At 39.4% G+C, this 21,649-nt stretch overlaps 1 protein-coding gene across 5 annotated transcripts in view; it reads right to left on the bottom strand.

Moving 5' to 3' along the window:
- gabrb2a (gamma-aminobutyric acid type A receptor subunit beta2a) overlaps positions 1 to 21,649 on the bottom strand; it is a 77,486-nt gene that overhangs the window by 23,100 nt on the left and 32,737 nt on the right. For all 5 annotated transcript variants that reach the window (XR_008387649.1, XR_008387648.1, XM_053641299.1 and 2 more), the window contains exons 5-7: positions 11,247 to 11,329; positions 1,228 to 1,365; positions 777 to 929 (exon numbers count right to left, since the gene is read on the bottom strand). Coding sequence is in view for 3 of the 5 variants with exons in the window: in XM_053641299.1 (XP_053497274.1) it covers positions 777 to 929; positions 1,228 to 1,365; positions 11,247 to 11,329 (374 nt within the window). In the remaining 2 variants the exon portion in view is untranslated. The remainder of the gene's footprint in view (positions 1 to 776; positions 930 to 1,227; positions 1,366 to 11,246; positions 11,330 to 21,649) is intronic.

Raw genomic sequence — 21,649 nt, 5'->3', positions numbered from 1 at the left:
TCACCATAAACATTGCACCTGCTAAGGTATAGGTATCATTTTTAAGGTTAAAACTTGGTGCAACCACTAATTTTTTAGTAGTCCATAAACTCAAACATAGTCGCCATTTTCTTCTACACTAGGCTACAATAAGGCTTACATTTACCTGGTGAGCTGAGGTTTGTGTCTAGTGCAGACAAACTGTGACTATATGATGCCACTGTATTAATTGTGTAACATTCGTTCTGCTCTAACACACCTGACTCTTGAAGTTTGCATCAAAGTTGGAAGCCCTAACTTGTACCGCATTGGATCAATTCATCATTCGGTCAGTCTGTTAAACTCTGCACAAAGATATCACCAGGATCATCGTGATGCTCCTCCAGTTCCATGTAGTTAGAGGATACTATCGATCTTCTATGTGTATCATATCGCTCTTCTATTAAAACAGTCATTTCAGTCATTCCTCGTGCTGCACTGTTCAGACTTTATGCTGTTACGGTGTGTATGTTGAACCATGCACTTGAAGATAAAATATCTTATCTCACTGTATATGTGCACCATCAGTCAAAAGCCCTGAAAACACTTAATTAGAGCAGGACTCTCTCAGGGCCATGAGGATGAGCCCAGCAGCCAACAAAACCAATACTCAGGAAACAATTTACACAATGTTTGCTTTATCTCAAAAAGAATCTGTTCACCAAGACAGGTTTGGAGCTACGATCCACCAGGTTAGTATCATGCAAATTGTATTTTGGCGCTAACCATTCCCCGAAGCCCATGGAACGAAATCCTACCTAGGGCTACACGGGCGGCAGAGGCATCGTAGTTGATCCAGAAGGAAACCCAAGACAGAATGGTGATCAGGATGGATGGCATGTAGGTCTGCAGAATGAAGTAGCCAATGTTCCTCTTCAGCTTGAAGCTCAGCGATAGGCGCGGGTATGAACCTGGTCAAGAGCAGCCGAAAGAAAGAGATTTCAAGCCAAATGTGGAAATAAAGATACAATCAATTGACTTTCAATGAACCCCTATTCCGAAGACGTCATTAAATAAGCTACAGCCAAACATACAGGATACAATTTTCCAGAAATATTCAACCATCCTTTGAATTTATTACCTTACCATGAAATAGGAATTTTGCAGAAAAGTCTCATTCTCAGTCACTTAGCACTCCCAAGTCACACTTATCTCCTCATTAGTCAACAAATTTGGCTATAAGACATGGGTGCTGGGGAAAACAGGTACCTGTGGAAAACACTACGTTCTTTGAGATGAGCTTGTAGTCCACGATGGAGAACTGGGGCAGCTCAATTCGCTCCACTCCAGACACAGCTCCCTCTCCTCCTCTCCAGTAAAACTCAATATCATCTGTGGTGTATCCGTCTGCATGGGCAAAATGAGAGAAATTTCAATCAGATAATCTAGTTACAGTAAATCAAGATGACTGGAATTGTGGGTGTGACATTTCACCACCCTCCTGAGAAACTTCATCATGTACTTTTGGCACAGCTAAAGGGGATTTACTGTATAGGAAACAAAAAACCCCCACAAAATAACCTGGATGAATGAGATCCTTTATACTTTAGGTATTTTTCTATCCCTGCTGTAGTCTATAGTTTTCAGATATACATGCAGTGCCTTGCATAATTACTGACCCCCTTTGAATCTTTCCACATTTTTTAGTGTTATAACGTGTAACTGAAATGGACCTAACTGTGATTATATGTCATGAGTCTATTCAAAATATCCCGTAATATAAAAGAGGATCGATATAGTTTAGAAATGATTATTTTAAAATAAGATTGTGAAGCATGGTGGTGGTAGCATCATGTTGAGAGTTAACTTTGCTTCTCTGACTAATCCAGTCCTTACTCAGTCAATGTATTTTGGTTGACAGCCTCCCCTCGTCTCAGTTAATAATGGATTTAATGACACAAGATGTGTAAAGTTTTGGATTTATATATATATATATATATATATATATATATATATATATATATATATATATATATATATATATGTTATGGTTATGCCACAGCGAACTCGCGGCCGCAATACTCAGATGGCGGCGCTGCTTACAAACATGGTGGACAGGGACTACACTTCCCAGCCATGCCCGTGCTCAAGTTCACCTGAGTATTGATCACCAACACCTGTGCGGCTGATAAGTTATAAAAGGCCTCGTTAACCTTCGTGCCCTTGCGAAGTAAACGCTCAGTTCTCGTGACTTAGTGATATTACCAAACCTTAGCTTTAATCTAGATTTCCCTGGTACTTGGACTTTGGTCCCTGTTATTGACGTTTACGATTCCTTGCCTTATCCCAGTTGGACTGTTCACCTGTATTAGTCTGTTTTCTGCTATTCCTCTCACGTCGCGTCTGCACACGCCACCCTGCCCGTCCGCGCTTGTTTTGATAGCAAGTATCATTACTATATATATATATATATATATATATATATATATATATATATAGAGAGAGAGAGAGAGAGAGAGAGAGAGAGAGAGATAGATAGATATGTGTGTATATATATATATACACACACACACACACACACACACAAAGCCTGATTGATGCTTTTTAATGCTTCATAATGCTTTTTTTTTCTTTCAAAAGTATGTTTTCTTAAATACTCTGGGGCCTATGAGGAACAGATGTATTTATATTGTGCTCACGTGACACTTTCAACTAATAATGTTTTATGGAAATTTATGGAAGAATACTTATGCAATCACTTTTTTTTTTCAGTGTTTATTTGTATAGAATTTAGAAAAATATATAGATTTTGCCCCAACTTCAGTATTATGAGATATTTTGTAGAATCATGACATACAATCCCAATTAAGTCCGTTTCAATTCCGGGTTATAGCACTACAAAATATGGAAAAGGGGATGAATAATTATGCAAGACGCTGTGCAAGAGTATGTGAACACAGCTGATTTTGAGCACACACTATGTTAAATTAAAGCAGTTAGAACAAAAGCATGGCCATACACATCAATAATGAGAGAAGCAATGTGAATTGCTGTTGTGTAAACCCCAGCAGTTCAGTCCTACTTGACAATCTGAATGTCCCAATGTGATAAATATTAACAATAACGCCAACATTTCAAGACAGGCTGTAATTAAATAATGCGGGGACAGATTTTGTTTACAAAACCATGCACGCACATGGTTGAGGGAGTGTTCTCTCCCAGCTATGCACAGGATCCAGCTTCATCTGCGCCAGTGTGTAGCTGCTGCGACTCATAATGAGAACCGCTGCCCTATATAGTGTTATAAATAATTAAAGCTGTGCTTCTGAGTCTTCATATTTAAGGGCATCATGTGGGTCGCACTTAGCAGGCAGGTATTGGCTTTTAAAAACTTTACAAAGATGAGCTTTTCTTAAGGCTATGAAGAGCTTATTCATACTCATTAATAGAGATGGGGTGGGGGGGGGATGATAAGAGCAACAGCACTTTGGCTGCATGACAATTTACAGAGTGTACACATTGCGAGAGAGAGAGAGAGAGAGAGAGAGACTGGAGGAAAGCTTAAGGCTGGTCATTCAGATCCTATTAAATCCATTATCTCTGTGCCAGCAAGTCTGGTGCTGTCAATCGACTGACTGATTTCTGTCAACAGACCATGTTACTCCTCTCGCTCCTCCTCAGAGAGGAGTAAGCCTGAGCTGGAGATGAAGAGGAGTGATCCATCTCCTCAGTGGGCTCCAATCGTTCCAATTAAACATGTATCAAGCGTCAAGTTTATCCAGGAAAATATCCAGACACAGGCTCATGCCTCATTAGGCGGCATGTGATAGAGTTACACAGTGCAGTTCAGGCTCGGGATGGTACAATCCAGCGTTGCGCATATAGACAGGCCACAAATGAGGGCAGGAAAGCAAAAAAGAATTTTGAAAAAACATTTGTTTGCTATACAGCACATAAATGTGTGAGAGAATTGGAGAGAAAATGCTGAAGGAGGTTTCCTAGAGACAGTAATGAGGTGGTGAGGGAAAGACGCAACAAATAGCAACAGTAGAGTAGAAAATGGAGAGAGAGAGAGAGAGAGACAGAGAGAGAGAGAGAGACTCTGGGCAAGTTTTGAGTGGAGAGAGAGAGAGAGTATGGTAGCCCTGAACCTCAAGTTGTGAAAAAAAAATGTTGAAGTGTTATTTTGACTTTATGTAATAGCTTGTTTTTTAAATTCAATATCTTGCACTAAGACCGTTATGAAATTTCAGTCAATTTAAGTTTTAGGAATACCTGAACCTTAACTACCTGAATGTTTGTAATTGAGCTACAAATCAGTAGAAGTAGCTATTTATCAGCTGAAATCCACTAAAGCAATATTTACTTCCTATTTGGAAAACAGTGTTCAGAAGAAAAATTATAAGCTAATATTCAATCAATTAGATTTATGGATAAATTGCGGGGTGCTAAATATTAAGCTGAAATAATAGGATATTAAGTCAAAATTATGGCATGAAATAATGTGTTATTAAGTTAATTAAGAAATGTATACATATTCACTATTAATAAATAATGAGACATTAAGTTAACAGAAACTCTTTTAACTAACAGAGAACAATATCAGAATGTTCAGTCCTGTCTTTGACCGGTTTATAAGAATGTTAGACTTTAGGATTACATAAATAACATTTCTGTAACATTCTAAGACAGTGATATTTGTTTGTGAAAGGTTGCTTTCACAATGTTTATAATTAGGCCATTAGAACATTGTGGAAATGACTAAATGGGAATGTAATTTCTTCAAATAGGACGTTCTGGATCAACTTATTTTTGTTGTTCCTGATTCAAATCATGGGCTCTCCAACAATTTGACATTCAGGGATAAGTTTAACTGTTAAAACAAACAAATAAACAAACATAAATGTGTAAATAAATCATGGGCCCCTTCAGTAGAGATGTATTTTACAAATAAACTCTTTTTTTTAAAAAAAAATTGGCAAATTAGTGAAATGTGTACAATAACATTTTTGCTATTTTACACCAGGACTTTCCACCCGCAGAAGCCATTTTATTAAAACTGTCATTCGATTCCAGTTGACATTATTTACAAGCATAATAAGTAATTGCGGTGCGTTTTGAAAAAGCCAGAATTTTTAAATTACCGAGCCCTTTGGTTATGCTTCATGGACATCATGTGCTTTAAACAAACCAATGCCATTTGATGTCATCATTATGCGCCTCTTGACTCCTTCCAGTCCTAAGCTGGATAAAACATTTCTTCCAGTCATCTTCCAGACAAACAAACATTCCAGTTCAGTTTAGAAAACTAAGTAAACTGTAGATTTCTTGATTAAAAAAGACCATATTTAGTCGTTAAGTCCAAGTAAACACTGAGCAGAAGCCGGGAATGCACACACTCACTCACAGGACCCAATCCACCCATGCTTTTGGGAGGTAGGAGGAAACCGGAGAATCCGCAGAAAACCCACGCAAACACAGAGAGAACATGTAAAACTCCACATACGCTGGAGCTGTTCCACCCACCCAGATAAAACTGATATTAACCTCTACCAGACATGAAATCCTGCTCATTAAATATACAAACCATCATAGCTGTGTTTAAGTTACTTATTGGTTTATATTTGTGTGTTAGATCAACTGACATCATTACTAAACACTGTGGGTTGTTACAAATAGATTTAACTGTGAGTACAACATTAAAAGACCAGCCCTGACATTGTATCCATAGCAAGCTGACATTAGCTTAGAGAGACTCTGGAAACTAGATAGCAATGACTAGCTTGCATAATGTGAATAGATTTATTAGTTTGCTACATTGTTCTAAACGAAAATGCAGATATCATTTCTTTGCAAATGAAAGACCTCAACTAACATTAATCAGCTACACATACTGCATATCAGTGGTTCTCAATCTTTTTTCAGTCACGGCACCCTTTGAAAATGTTCAAAAATTTGTGGCACCCTACACAAACACTAATGCTAGACAGCGTTAGCTCCATGAGGATGAAGTTGATGGTTCAGAAGCATCGGGAGTTTTTCTTTTAAGAAATCTGTCCATATTCTTTTGCACTACACACCCATCGTCACACGCTAATTATTAGGATAAAACACACGCGTATGTTACGCGTACTGACGTTGACGTGCTGCTGACAGCACAATGTTATTGTTGTGTGTGTGTGTGTGTGTCTGTGTTATTATTTCAGACATCAGACATTTATCAGGTATATTAAATGTTTTATACATATTTTAGCATTTTAGAAATGTTTGAAGGATTTTTACACGGCAGCCCTGCTCTCAACAGACGGAACCCCGGTTGGGAAACACATACTGTATATTACAAACTTGCAAACCACCGCTCTCTCTTGAATGACAACTTCCAGAACTCCCGATCATTAGCCCCGCCTACTCGCCCTCTCCAGCTAACCAGCGTATTGACTGGTCCTACCTGCAGTTCACCCTTTGCTAATTCTTGTTTGCATTACTGGCAACAGTTCTATGCTGTTTTGTAAATCCGGTTGCTTTATTTATTGTTTCCTTCCGTTATTAAGCCCTGCTCTGTTTTCTGGTTTTGTGATTCTTCTGGTTTTTATTCTTCCCTAATCTGTTCTGTTTTCTGTATTTTGTTTTGACTCTTTGCCCGGATGATGGATATTGTTTTCTTTCTTCCTTTCTTTCTTTCTTTCTTTCTTTCCATCCTTATTTCCTTCCTTCTTTCTTTCCTTTATTCTTTCCTTTCTTCTTTCCTTACTTTTTTCCTTCCTTCCTTTTTTCCTTCTTTCCTTCCTTCCTTCCTTCTTTCTTTCCTTCCTGCCTTCCTTTTAACATTCCCTCATTTTACACCCCAATTTGATCTTCTGCCAATTCTCACCTATCTATCATGCCAGCTCTCCCCTGTAATACGACAGCTACGAGCTGGGAAGGGTAAAAGGCGAACACGTGCTTCCTCTAAGACACGTGAAGCCGCCAACCGCATCCTTTCGAACTGCTGCTCATGCTGCGTCACAGGGCAGCACAACACCCATGGAGGAAAGCGTTATCTGCCCTCTTCAGCATACATATGCTCACAGACGCTCGTGATTGACTAGTGTCACTGTGATTGACAGGGGAGAGGGAGTATACCATCACACCCACCTAAAGACCACTTCACTTGCAGTGAACATTTTTCACTGCAAGTTAGGAACGGCTTTTATATTGTAATCTGCTCAGTAATATTATCTTATTATATTGGCTTTTTGGATTTCTGTAGTCTTCCAAACTTTGCATATTTTATCCAGTTTTTGACAAAACTATAGTTGTATATGGAACTGTATTTTAAATTCCCATCCACTGTTGCACATTTGCATATAAACATGGTTAACCCTTAAACACACACCTCGGTTCGTTAGCGACCCGGGACGTCATTTGTTTATTCTGGTTTCGACCTTGTTCACGTTTATGACCTTGTCTCTTTGCCTTGCCTAGTTTGGACTGTTTTCCTGGTCGATTTACCCTTGCTTGCCTATGTACCTTGATTTCTGCCTGATCCTTTGAACTTACTGGACTTCTTGTTGTTTCATTAAACTGCCATACCTGCATTTGCTTCTGTCTGTACCTCCAAATACGTGAAACAAATAATATCTGTTTTATAATTCATTTATTGTGAAAAAGGTTATAGGGTCACTACTGACCCGAGGTATGTAATAGTGTAATAAGTATATTTTTCTGAGCAACAACATTGAATCTCTCACGGCTCAATAAGTGCAATTCACTTTTATTCCTCAAGGTGGGAATGTTTGGTAAACAATGATGATGTAACGTGTCAATCATAATTACCCCAGACATAAAAGAAACTTGACATGGCTCTGCGATTTACTGCAGAAAAAGGTTCTAATCAAATATCGGCGTCGTTTGACGGTGGATCTGATGGTCAAGCTGTCAGCGAACAAAATATTGATTTTTAATGATTATGAACAGGAAAGTAGCCTATTGAGAGAGTAACGTATCGAATGATCCAGATCCCGAATATGAGCCAGATGCTGAATTTACCGGGGGAAGCTGAGAAGGTCATAATATACTTTATATATATATATATATATATATATATATATATATATATATATATATATATATATATATATAACTTGATAATATAGAAAATTATACATGTTAATATGACATTAATTAGGAAAATATAAAACATTGTAATGATTTTTAATTTTTGTTATGGTGACTTAGACAATTGAATGAAAATGCTACAATACTTTCCCTATTTTAGCACATGAATTATTAGTGCGTAATTTTATATTGATTTATATAAATTTTACAGTGTATATTTTTGTGCATCTGTTTGATGACAAATAAAATGTCAAAATAGAACCACATATGCTGTATTTTATTGTTTTGTAATTGTTAATAAAATATTAGGATGCTTTTATACTATTGGGGTGGTTTAGAGATCCATCCGCGTTAGATATATACTCTGGGTCGTATAATAACGGTTGGCGACACATGTGTGCATTTAAGGGGTAATGTTTCGATATTGTCAGCAAATTACCATTTGCATAATGTTATAAACCGAAATGGAGATCTTTCTGTCTGGAAGCTGACTGGTGTGTCTGGAGGATGTCTCTGCATGATCCATGCCGGGGGTGTGGATAGGGTAGCGTTGGTGTTTCCCAATCAGTACCACGCTCTGTGTAAATGGATTTACTGTCTTAATCAATCCATCGCACACGTTCATATTAATGAAGAAGAACACTAAAGTGTACTGTTCCTTGTAACTGAGGCAGTACCCTCAAGGGTATACCTTTTGTACCTAGAACATTACATGCAGTGTACCTTTAAAGGTTTATTCTAAAAACTAATTACGGTCTATTTATGTAACTTAAATCTTTTTGTTTTTGTTTTTTTTTTAATGTACACTATATCTACATATCCGGGGGAAGAAAAGACAAATACTTTGCAAACTTGTATACTTTATATGGATAGTCTTAATTGCATCAGATATGAAATGTGCAGTTTTTCCAACAATAACTTTATAGAAACGTGAACACATATTGCACTGTGAAATCACCTCAATGTTCTACAATAACTCCATGTGCAAAAAATCTTATATGTTCACTTGATTTTCATTTGCATGGGGCAGTGGTGGCTCAATGGTTAAGGCTCTGGGTTACTGATCAGAAGGTCAAGGGTTAAAGCCCTAGCACTGCCAAGATGCCACTGTGGGGCGTTTGAGCAAGGCCCTTAACCCTGTGTTCTTCAGGGTGTTGTATTATTGCTGACCCCAGCTTCCTAACAAGTTGGGATATGCAGGAAAAAAACAAGAATTTCACTGTGCTGTAATGTATATGTGACAAATAAAGACTTCTTCTTCATTGTATGCTATTTGCTACAAACATAACTATGTAATAATAATAATAAACTTTATTTCATAACACGTCTTTAAAAGCACCTTCTCAAAGCGCTGATGTATGTGAGAGTATATAGCTTGGCTTGATTACAGAGTAGGGGTATACCCCGGTGTCCTGGCAAAATTTCCCAATTGGCCCTTCTCTATCATGGCCCCATAATAATCCCCATCTCTGAATTGGCTACATCACTCTCTCCTGTCCACTAATAGCTGGTGTGTGCTGGGCGTTCTGGTGCACTATGGCTGCCGCCGCATCATCCAGGTGGATGCTACACACTAGTGGTGGTTGAGGAGATCCCCCCCCCACCCCATCCCATAGTATGTAAAGCATTTTGAATGTCTAGAAAAGTACTATATAAATCTAACTGTAAAATCACCCGTTTGCATAGTGAGCATCACTGGGACTGCTATCACACCAGCGGAGTTCAAACCGTGACTGTGTGTCTAGGGATAAGGGGGCAAAATTGGCCATGCTCTCTGGGTGGGAGGGGTTTTATACATTCTCTCCCTTGTCAATCACAGCGACACTAGCCGGTCACGGGAGTCTGTGAGCTCCTGTATGTGGAACAGGGTAGATTCCGCTTTCCGAAAAGATGCGAAGCACATGTTAGCCTTCTCCCTCCCCAATTTCTAGCTGTCGTATGATAGGGGGGAGATGGCTGCTGGGTGGGAATTGACAGATGACAAACTGGGGAGAAAATCCCAAAACCACAACCTTAAATGTCACTATAAACTGATAAAAAGTACATTGTGTCCATCCATCTTCAATACCACTTATCCTTTTCACGGGGAAACCTGGAGCCTATCCCAGGGAGCATCGGGCATAAGGCGGGGTACACCCTGGACAGGGTGCCAGTCCATCGCAGGGCACAATCACATACACATCACATACACATGGGGGAGGAAACCCCAGTCCAAAGTCCAACAGCACGGGGAGAACGTGCAAACACACACATGGCCCCGGCGGGACTCGAACCCTGGAGGTGTGAGGCAAACGTGCTAACCACTAAGCCACCATTAATTGATTAATTTCCTTTAACAGCACACCCTGCCATGCTTAGTTTCCTTATTTATTAATCTGCATAAGAATTGACTTAACTTACCCTATTCAAGTAAATTTTTCTAAAGCATGACAGAACAATTCATGTTTACAGTGGTGATGAGCTGCTTTCACAAAACATAAGATACGATAATGTTGTAAGAAAAAGAATGCTAAAAAATCAGGCAGCATCATGGATTTGGCAAATCGAGCAGGGGGCGGCACGGATCGGGTAGTGACTGGAATTTACAAGTGACTTGGGGGAAGGAGGAGTCTGATGACATCACATGGCAGTGATTGGTTGAAAGATTTGACTGGAAAAAAAGAGAAAAGGAAAGAGTGAGGTCAAAAGTCCCGAGGAAAGAGTGCAGCGCAATGGGACACGGGTCCGGGGACGCTGGGGTTTGTTCTGATTAATGCTTCCAGCATGTGGCTGATCAAACGGGCCACATCGCAGAGCACGTCACGAATGGACATCCGTTAATACAGAGGGGCTGATAAAACACACAGGAGACCACTTCCCTATTATCCTATCACTCATGCCTTTCAATTTTTATTAACACAATTACAGACAGTAATAGCCAAACTCAAAAGACCTTCATCTTAATAAGCACAAAGATGTTGGGCTTTTATTAGTGCTGTAATGCTCTAATTTACTACTGCTGTAAGTTAGGAGACCAGAAAAGGCTCCTCATCGATGACGGGATGATTGTGAGAGGGAAGGAGGAGGCGTCAGAGGTCTGAGCTGAGGCTTGTGTGTGTGTGTGTGTGTGTGTATGTGTGTGTGTGTGTGTGTAGGGTGTAGAGAGATAAGGACAGACGCAAGGAGACAGAAAAAGAGCCTGGTTTACTCACAGCTCTCAATCTCCAGTGTGCAGTTCTGCTCATCCAATGGGTAGCGTCTCAGGTCCATCATACACGCTGCCGTGGTGGTGATCCTGAATGCAAAACAAGCACACACACACACACACCCTATTACTGACGCCTCTCAAGGACAACAGGGACAAGAGCTTTGCTGAAGTACCCCTCCTCTCACCTCCTCTAGTTTTCTCCTCCAACACACACACACACACACACACACACACACACACCCTTCCCCATACTCCTCTATGACCTGGAGTCACTGTTGAATTCACTTAAGCACAGGGAGAGTAGATAGGGTCGGACACATAGACCTTCGCTAATGCGTCGAGTTGATCGCCGCCAGCGACGGCTAAATAACTACAGGCCGGGAATTTGTCCTTAAAAGTGAAACACGATGACATTAAAGAAAAGCAATGAAGTGTGTTGCAGTTCTATTGCTCAATATCCTCGTGCTGCAGGAGGCCCGCTCATCTGGAGCGCCCACCATGCGGAGCACGTCAGGATTTCACAAAACAGAGAATGAAATAAGACCTTCCTTTAACAGGAGCCGAAGCAGATTGTTTTTAAGACGTCTGCTCTTTTCAGCTCAGCTGTATATATATATGTATAAATCACATTATGACATTTCTATGACACACGATATGTATCAGGATATAAACTGTGCATTCAATGACCCTTTTATGTAACGTCTACAAAAATGATGTTGCACTGAAAATGCTCTCAATGTACTTTTATATCAAAAGTGAAAAACAGAGAAAAGAGAAAGAAAATCCACGTGAAGCTTTATGCACATGGCTCAGTTCATGTAATAAATTCAAACGATCGTTTTTGAACAAGTCGAGGCACGCCTTGTTCTGCAGGACTGCAGTCTGCCATCAGACATTCAACAAGTCTCTTACATCACCATAGCAACCACAGCAAAACAGTGGAACTTGAGAAGCATCCAGCAGAGGATCGTGATCATAGATTTTGGTAGATTTTTTTTTTTTTTTTAGCTTAAACGAAATTAAGCTGAGAGGCTATCACACCTGACTTGTGCTATAGGTTAATATCTTGTGATTAACAAACTAATACGCAGTTGAGAGTCAACAACATTGTCATCCAGCATACAGTCAAGCAGCTCACTTTGAGCAGTTTTAGATGTAGCTTTATTCAACGGCGAATTTTTGGTCGTTAATGATCCGCCACGCCACAGTTATAAGCGCTACACAAATTAAACTGAATTGAATTGAACTGTGAGATGAACATAGTAGAACTACTATCATTTAGCATTTACTAATTCCATCTCAAACTCCACAAAAAAAAGATGTCACACTACTGTAGCGTCGCATTGCAAAAGGGAGACAAACTCTTCTTTTTTCCTTCTTTTCTTTGTGTGTGGGGGAAACAAAGTCACCGTGGTGGTTCTCTCTTTTCTTGACACAACCCTCCCCATTTTCCAGGCTTGGGACTGGAACTGGGAGTGCACCGGCTCATGCACGGGCTCATACACCGGCTCATGCACGGGCTCATGCACCGGCCCCTGCACCGGCTCATGCACAGGCTCATGCACCAGCTCATACACAGGCTCATGCACTGGCTCATGCACCGGATCATGCACCAGCTCATGCACAGGCTCATGCACTGGCTCATGCACCGGCTCATGCCAGTGACTCATGCACTGGCTCATTCACTGGCTCATGCACTGGCTCATGCCGGTGGCATGCATTGGCTCCTGCACTGGCTCATGCACTGGCTCATGCAGTTCATAAGGTTGGTTCCCTGACTGGGAGGTTCCACTAGGGAACCTCTGTCAAAATCATTTTTTCTGGTCCCAATTGGTGGATGGGTTTTATTAATGACTACTAGCCAATCCTAGAACACAGACACTCCAAACAAACAGCACCTTGAGCTCAGGATTGAACCAGGGACCCTGATGCAGTGGTGCTCTCCTTTAAAAATTCCTTTTAAAATTCATAATTTATATAACCGAAATGATGTCCAGAACATTTAGACATGAGAATAGCATTTACATACATGTGTTAAAAGGAATAATAATAATAATAATAATGATAAGTATTATTATTATTATTATTATTATTAATATTAATATTATTATTATAAAATCTTAGTAAAGTTAGTTAAGTCTTATTTACACTCCCATCTGCACACACACATACCATCAGGAGGATCCTAAACCATGTGACAGTGACTCGAGGCTCTATACCATTTGAGATGAAAAGTATTTAAAAAAGACCAGAGGTGTGCAAAAACGCACTTGTTTTGCAATAATAAAATGGTTATAGCACAGAACAGAGCCGAACATGAGGACTAACCGTTCAACCCTTATGTCCTGTTAAATGTTACGTGAACTGCTGAGCAACGCATTAACACCTTAATGTCGATTTCACTTCTGAGACCATCTCCAGTTTCATTTTAGTGCAAAGATTAAAGATCAAGTTTAAAACGTTTCAACGTTCGAATATTTAAAAGGTTTCTGTAAACTCCAGTGCCTTCATCTCAAGCTGCTTTTCTTTAATAATATTAAGAACACTGGTTAATATGAAAGCCTCTCTGGGTAACATCCCACCCAAATAAATCTAATACCCAAATCACACTGGTATTTCAGCTTATCAGAGGATGTGGTTTGAAGGTTAATAATACAACAATGCAGAAAACAGTAATAAAGTCTGGATCTGATAATGAGACCTGAAGGAATTGATACAGCTCTAAACAATGGACAGTTACATGATTGAATCGTTATATACAGTAAATGCAGAAATCCACGTGGAGAGATTTCAATTTTAAGTGGATTCTTGAAGTCGGTATATTTGTTTTATAAATGGTGTCTTCTGTATTTATGAAAAATGAGCATCATGGCGGTAGGAAGATGCAGCACATCAAAAGACTCAACATTAGGGACTTTAAGCAACAGCTGCGAACGGAACGGCGACGGTATTCTGACGTTGTATTGCGCATGCGCGACTTTAACTGCTACTTCGTGACGTTCTACTGTAACCGTCTACTACAGGAGAACAGCTGGTTTGCCGTAGTCCTTACAACGTGACAGATTAGACAAGAAAACGTTATGTTTTATGGTATATGACATTGTAATTGCATCAGTATATGATTGTACCATTAGTATTTTTATTTAATCTGTGTGGATATGTTTTAAACTTTAAGCTAATTTAAATTTTCTGACACGAAATTTCATTTAGGCATTCGTCTTCCTCCATGTAATCAAGATTAAACGACAAGTACTGTATTGCTTACATGGTAAATCAAGGTTTTTAGACTTACTGGCGTCATATAAGAGTAAAAACTCTTCTTAGTAAATAATAATGGGTTATTATTTCATGCCAAAAGCAATCATTCTCTTGCTTTTTTAAATGACTTTTTTAAATATTTCAATAAATGACTGAATGCTACGTTACGCCGTCTTGTTTACGGTTGCTTAGCGATTTTTAAGTTCTAATCGCAGCTGCTGCTTAAAGTCCCTGTTAAATCTCTGGACCCAAACTTAAACGAAATAATAGGACTTTTTTAAGTACATGCGCAAATGTTATTAATATGAATATGAATATTATATTATTAAATAATTATAGATATATCAGCTACTCTAGATAAGGTAAATGAATACAATTTTGGACTTTTAAAATTCAAGATGATCAGAGTTCGTAAATATTAGAAATGGAAGATTTCTTCCATGAGAGAAACATTAAGACATGTGGATACATTGTCACAGGTTTGCTTTTGTTTATGTTTTGCCATGTGCCCGTTTTGGTTTCGTCTCCGCCCCTCTCATTTCATTTGGTCTGCTACTCATTGTGTTCACCTGTTTTGTTTTAGTCTCTAATTAATTTGTCTATTTGTACCCTGATGTAGCTGTGTAGCAGAAATTCTAATGGTTTCCACAACAAAAACCATTACAAACCATCATCTAAGCATTAAAACCAGTATTGCAATAATTACCATTATTGATCCTTAATGGCATCCACTAGGCATAACATGTCATCAATAGATGGCAACAAATTACCAGTAGAGACCCACAGGGACCATTACAGTTTCCATTAAAACCAATACAATCCCCATTATAGCCATTAAAACCATTACAAATTCTATGAGAGTTTCGATTCAGAAGGGATGCAAACCCTTATCATCCGTTATCTCAATTAGTTCCCTTGGTTTCTGAACATAGTTTCTGTGTTCTTTGTTTCTGCTTTTGACATTGCCTGTTGGACTTAAATATAATTATTGGAATCACCCCCCTCACAGTGTAAAGTGCTGTTACACACTTGTGTCCTGCCTCATCAACCCACATGCTACAGATATGGACCAACTCTTACTGTATTATGTCAGTATCTGATCTTTTCACATCTATCAACTGAGGCTTCTCGGGTGCTTGATCCAGAGTGCAGCTGCATGGCTTGCCAAGTTCTCCCACACCACACCCTGTTGCTTTTCCTTCACTGGCTTCCTGTAGCTGCCCGTATCTGATATAAAGCACTGATGCATGCCTACAAAGCCAAAAACAGACCAGCCCACATTTACCTGAAGGCTCTCATCAAACCCTGCGCTGCGCTGCGCTACATTCCCTTTGAACCTCTAGTACGGCTTGGCTGGATGCTCCGTCCCTCAAGGAACAAAGAAGACATGCATCAAGCCTTTTTGATGGAGACTACAAAGCACTTCCGTAAGTCACTCAGGATAAGTGTGTCTGCTAAATACTGTAAATGAAAATGTGAAATATGAATACATAAAATTGTCTAACCCTTCTAATGGGTTTACTTTCATGCAAATGACTTCAAAATAGCTCTTGTAAATTTTTAGTCAGTCAGTATTCCGAGAAATTTGGCTGTTAACACTTGAGCTATGGTACTGTCACGTCCGCCTCCTACTACTCTCCATCCCAATCCTATTCCATCACTCACCTGAACTCTAACAGACCTGTTTCCTTTTTATATCCAATCAGCTCAGTGGATTTAAAGAATGCTTTCTGCCATCCTTTCCCTATTGCAATTGTGAGCATTATTTCCTGGTGATCTTCCTGGCATTCTTTGTGTTTTGATCCGTTTTTCTCTGTTTGCTCAATCATTTGACTTCTGCCTGTTTAGACCATGAATCTGCCTGTAGATTTTGGATTGTTAATAAAAAAAAATATTATAATCTTATAACCATCCATGTTATTAATACTGCACTTTCCCTTTGGTGTAAAACAAATTATTTCGACACATTTTGTGATAGTTTATATAGTTTGAACAATGCTGAGAACTTTTCTAGGCCAATATTTGCATCTTTGAGTAATGAATTACAATTTTGTTTGACGGAATCCGGTTGGTATTATCAGCACTCAAAAAAACACGGGCACATTTTGGTGTTGATTCTGATACCATTCTGCGTTGTTGTTGTTGTTGTTGTTGTTGTTGTTTTTTCTCCACCACAAAAGAACTGTGGCTCTGAGCCAAAAGACCCAGTGATACCAAAGGCTTGAAGGCCTCATCCTTATGTTTCCATGACAACAACTTGAACAAAAAGTTATTTATTGACGTTATAAGAAGACATGAAGTGTGCAGGGGTTTGCTTTTTTCCTTTAAACAGCCACCGTTAAAAGAGAGACTGCAGTGTACTTTCGTTTCACTGCGCTTCCAGAAGGTTAGTATATGAATATGATGAATATGAATATGAGTATGATTTGCGTCCCCCTGTAGCAATGAGTGACTTGAAGGCAGCAGGCTGAAACCCAGCAGCCCTCCTGTGCCTTCTAATCCACCTCCCAATAATCACACGTCCACAGGAAGCACCAGGGAAATGAGGAAATTAGGCCAAGATGGCAGAGGTAAAAATAACGGCCTATTTATAGCAGCAGCTACATCGTCATCATTGTCATCATCCATGAAGATCTCCATGCTCTGTGTGTGTGTGTGTGTGTGTGTGTGTGTGTGTGTGTGTGTGTGTGTCATTGAAGAGAAAGCGGTTGCCATGGCAGGGAATGCGGTGTTGAATGACAAGCCGCTCTTTTTAAAAGTGTGTTCTGACACACACCTGGATGGTGTAGCAGTGTATCACCCCTCCTCTCTCTCTCTCTCTCTCCCTCTATTTCTATCTCTCTCGCCCTTGTATAAACTCTCTCTCTCTCTCTCTCTCTCTCTCTCTCAGTTGTATAACCGAGATAATTGCAAGTCGCTCTGGATAAGGGCGTCTGACAAAATGCCATAAATGTACAATGTAAGTGCACTCGCTGTCTCTGTTACTACTACATCCTCACTTCTTTCTACCTTCACCGCTCTTTCTTACCATAACTTTTCGTATTGCATCCCACTCATCCCAGTACTTCCCTCCTTCGCAATCTTTACTGTCTCTTCCTGTTTCTAATCACTCGTTTCCCATTTCCTTCCTTCTCTGGCCATCTTTCTATCACAATCGGTTTATTTCTCATCTACTCAACTACCCCCTCTCCTTTTTCTATCATTTCCTGTTTCTTTGCTTTTTCTTTCTTATTTACTTTCTGACTACACCCCATACTCAATTTGATCCCTATTTTCTCTGTCTTTACTCATCATCTCTCATCTCCCTTGTATGCCACTATATCCTATTCTTGAGTCTACACTGTAAAAAAGAAATGACCTTGTAAATGTAAACTACTGTATCTTACTGGCAGCTGAGTTGGCGGGTAATTACTTTACTTAATATTTATTGTATTGTTTATTTACACTAAATGTACAATGGGATTCAAGTCAGGAGATTGGCTAGGCCATGCAAGGCCTTCTTGAATAATTTTGGCTGTATGTTTGAGGTTGTTGAAACATCAATCTTCTCCCTAGATTCACTTTCTTGGCCCATGAGATGAAATCCTCCTCTAATATGTCCCAGTACATCGCTCCATTCGATGCCCCAGTAGCATTTGCAGAGAAGCAGCCCCATATCATGATGCTCCCACCACCATGCTTCACTGTGGGGATGGTGTTCTTTGGATCAAACGCAATACAGTTCTTTCTCCAAAATGATGACATGCTGATTTAGTTCTATTTTTGGTTTGTCTTAACCAGAGTATATTGTTCCAAAAAAGTTCTAATTTGTCCAAATGCTTTCGGATGGACATCTCTGTGCTTCGTTTTTTAGCAGAAAAGTTTTGCATGAGGTGTAGGAATAGTGATGATCGTGGTGTACTTCATTGTTTATTGTCCTCTGTGTAACTGTTGTTCCTGCTGCTTTCAGGTCATCCTGCAACTCTATTCTGATGACTTCTAGCTTCTGTCTTATCTTCGTTATCATTAGTCAGAGGTCACGGTGTGAAATCGTGTCTGATGAACCTGTCCAAGGAACGGTTGATCGTGGTTCCATGAACTTTCTACCTGCATATTTTTGAAACAATTGTACAGGGATCTTTTGCACTGCAGTGCTTTTTTTTTGTTTTGTTTTGCAAGCTGTACTTTTTAAATCAAACCAAATAACGCATAAATGAAAATGGGGGGAAAATGAGCAAATGTTCCTTCACTGCTTTTTTTAAATGCATTTGGTGGCTTATTTTACAGTAAACTTAATGTCAGTGGATATTATTATAATATAACCATAACAGTGTTACTGTAACTATATTGCAATACAGTGTAATGTGCCAGTAATGTAAATATTCCCCGAATATCACATGGCTATATTGAACTGTAAGCCACATGTAAATTATTATACTTGTTTACTGTAGAAATGACACAAATTCTTTACAGTATACCCTACTTTCCTTTCACTAAATCCTACAATTGCTTCTCTCCCTCTCTCTATGCTATGTCTCTCTTTCTGCCATCTCTCTCATATTGTTTTCAGTCCTTATTTGGCTTCTGCTCTAGACCTCTCTCTGTATCAGTTTCCATATTTCCTTCCCTCTTTGACTACCTTTAATACTCACTTCTCACATCTCCATTTTCTCCTCATCTCTTCCCAGTCCATATCAATACCATTCTATCTCTCTTCTCTTTCTCTTGCACCCCACTATCATTTTTTCCTCTACATTTCTCTCCCTCCCTCTCGTTCAATCCCCCAATTTCTCTTGCTTTCAGTCTATCTCCCTTTCCTCTCTCATTACATTCCACACTTGCTCCTCTGAATCTTAATCTTCCCTCGCTGGCTCTTGGTTGTTATCTCTAATTCTCTATCTACTTCTCTTTTTTGGCCATTTCTCTCATTTCTGTCCTACTCTCCCTTATTTCTCCCCTCCATCTGTATTTTCTGTTCCAGGTCCTTATCTGTAATTCTTAATCTCTCCTGTTTGCTTTAATTCTTCCTCTCTCACAGCTCATTTCCATCTGCATATGGAAGTGAAGGTCAGGTTATGTTATTTTTTTACTCTTGACAGTTTTCTCCTCTATTACTGAGTTCTAACTCATGCTTTTTACAATATGTTGATCCTTACTATACTGTCATGTCATTGTTGTCAACACTGATTCAATGTCATGTCAACATCGCCTCAATGTTGTGTCATGCTCATGTGAACATCCTGTCAGTGTCCTGTCAACGTCATGTCAACATCATGCTAATGTCATGTCATTCTAATGTGAATGTCGTGTCAACATCATGCTAATGTCATGTCATTCTAATGTCAATGTCATGTCAACATCATGCTAATGTCATGTCATTCCCATGTCCACATCATGAGAATGACATGCTAATGTCATGTCATTCTAATGTCAATGTCGTGTCAACATCATGTCAAAGTTGTCAACATTGTGTCAATGTCGTGTCAACATCGTGCCAATGTTGTGTCAACATCGTGCCAATATCATGTCAATCTTGTGCCAACATTGTACCATTGTTGCATCAACATCATACCACTGTTGTGTCAACATCGTGTCAATGTTGTGTCAATGTTGCGTCAACATCGTGCCAATGTCATGTCAATCTTGTGTCAACATCATACCACTGTTGTGTCAACATCATGTCAACATTGCATAAATGTCATGTCAATCTTGTGTCAACGTCATGCCAATGTTGTCAACACTGTGTCAATGTTATGTCAATGTTGCGCCAACGTCGTGTCAATGTTGGACCATTGTTGACAAACAACATGAAAGGGTCCCTTTTCATGGCAAACATACAAATGTCGATCCAACACTGCCAAAGTGGCATGTTTCATAACAACCCTGTCAATAATGGGCCAACGGAAGGGCTGATGTTTTCCCGAAGTTGAGTCAACTTTGTGAAGGTGCTTTAAAAGGCACTGGTGGCCCATCATTGTCCGAACAGACAAAACTACATTGGGTCAACATTGGCACCCAATGTTGGCCCAACAGAGTGGCAGACATTGGCTGCCTGGGTAGTTTCTGTACTTAATTTTCAGCTATATGCCAGACCTTAAACCTTATATATAACATTATACCTTAAATTGTGTAAATATGTTCATTTAACATATTTTAACACTTTATCAGTTTCTTCTTACAGCTGTAGATATCAGATATCAGTTGCATATTGTAAGTATTGGATAATTATGTCCTTATTGCTACCTGGACAATATAGGGGTGCATTGTAATTTGGGAATCATGACTTCTTCTGCTTGTTTTTTAAGTAGGGAGAAAGGAATGGTACTGCATTTCTCTTTTGTTTATTTTGTTTGGAATAGGAACGATACTTTGAAATAATCTCAGTTACCGATCTTGTTTTGAGGATTATTTTGGCAGTATTTACCCTGAAGCGAACTCTCTGGCAGTGAGCGTCTTTTTCTTTCTTTATAGTTTAAATCCATTTGCACCAAAACGATAAATCTGGTATCTGGTCTCTTCGAGTTATTTTTACGAACCTAACACGATGAGCCTCATGTTAACTGAACAAAAACGGCTGTAAAAAATTATTTCACACCACAAAGAGGGAACACCGGTTATTGTGCCTAAGTGACCTCACTTCAAAATGACATCATCTCTGGTCTTTAATACGTACATTTGCAGACTCTACCTCATGCAAGCAGCTGTGTTTCTTTTCTGCATGTCCTTCTGCAGAGCTGCGCTTTTCAGAGTTCACACAAGGTTTGGTGTACAGCCCAAGGCATGCTGTGCACCTTTATTCCAAATGACCTTGTTTACTGAAGCTTGCGCACAAAAGGGCTCTGGACTAGCATTTTATTACGACTGTGTGCTTGAGATGTAGACACAACCAATGGCCAACCATGACAATGCATGCCATATACAGAGCTGAAACACTAAAGTCAATAAGCATTGTGAATTATCATGCAACTATTAGCACACTATTAGGGCCAGTTAGGAGAGACAGAGCGGAGACAGAGTAGCTCCAGGCCTCTGTAAGTCCTCAGTAAAGTGACACCACTTTAGCATCGTTTATTTTGACATGTCAATGTGGACGCTGGCACATGATGCATGACATGGCTGATTTGCCATTTTGGATGGCTCACTGTGTTTTCGTCAAGCACTGCCAGCTTC

This window comes from Ictalurus furcatus, chromosome 14 (genome assembly GCF_023375685.1).
Source record: "Ictalurus furcatus strain D&B chromosome 14, Billie_1.0, whole genome shotgun sequence".
Classification (NCBI taxonomy): domain Eukaryota; kingdom Metazoa; phylum Chordata; class Actinopteri; order Siluriformes; family Ictaluridae; genus Ictalurus; species Ictalurus furcatus.
This window is presented reverse-complemented; position numbering and strand designations above follow the sequence as displayed.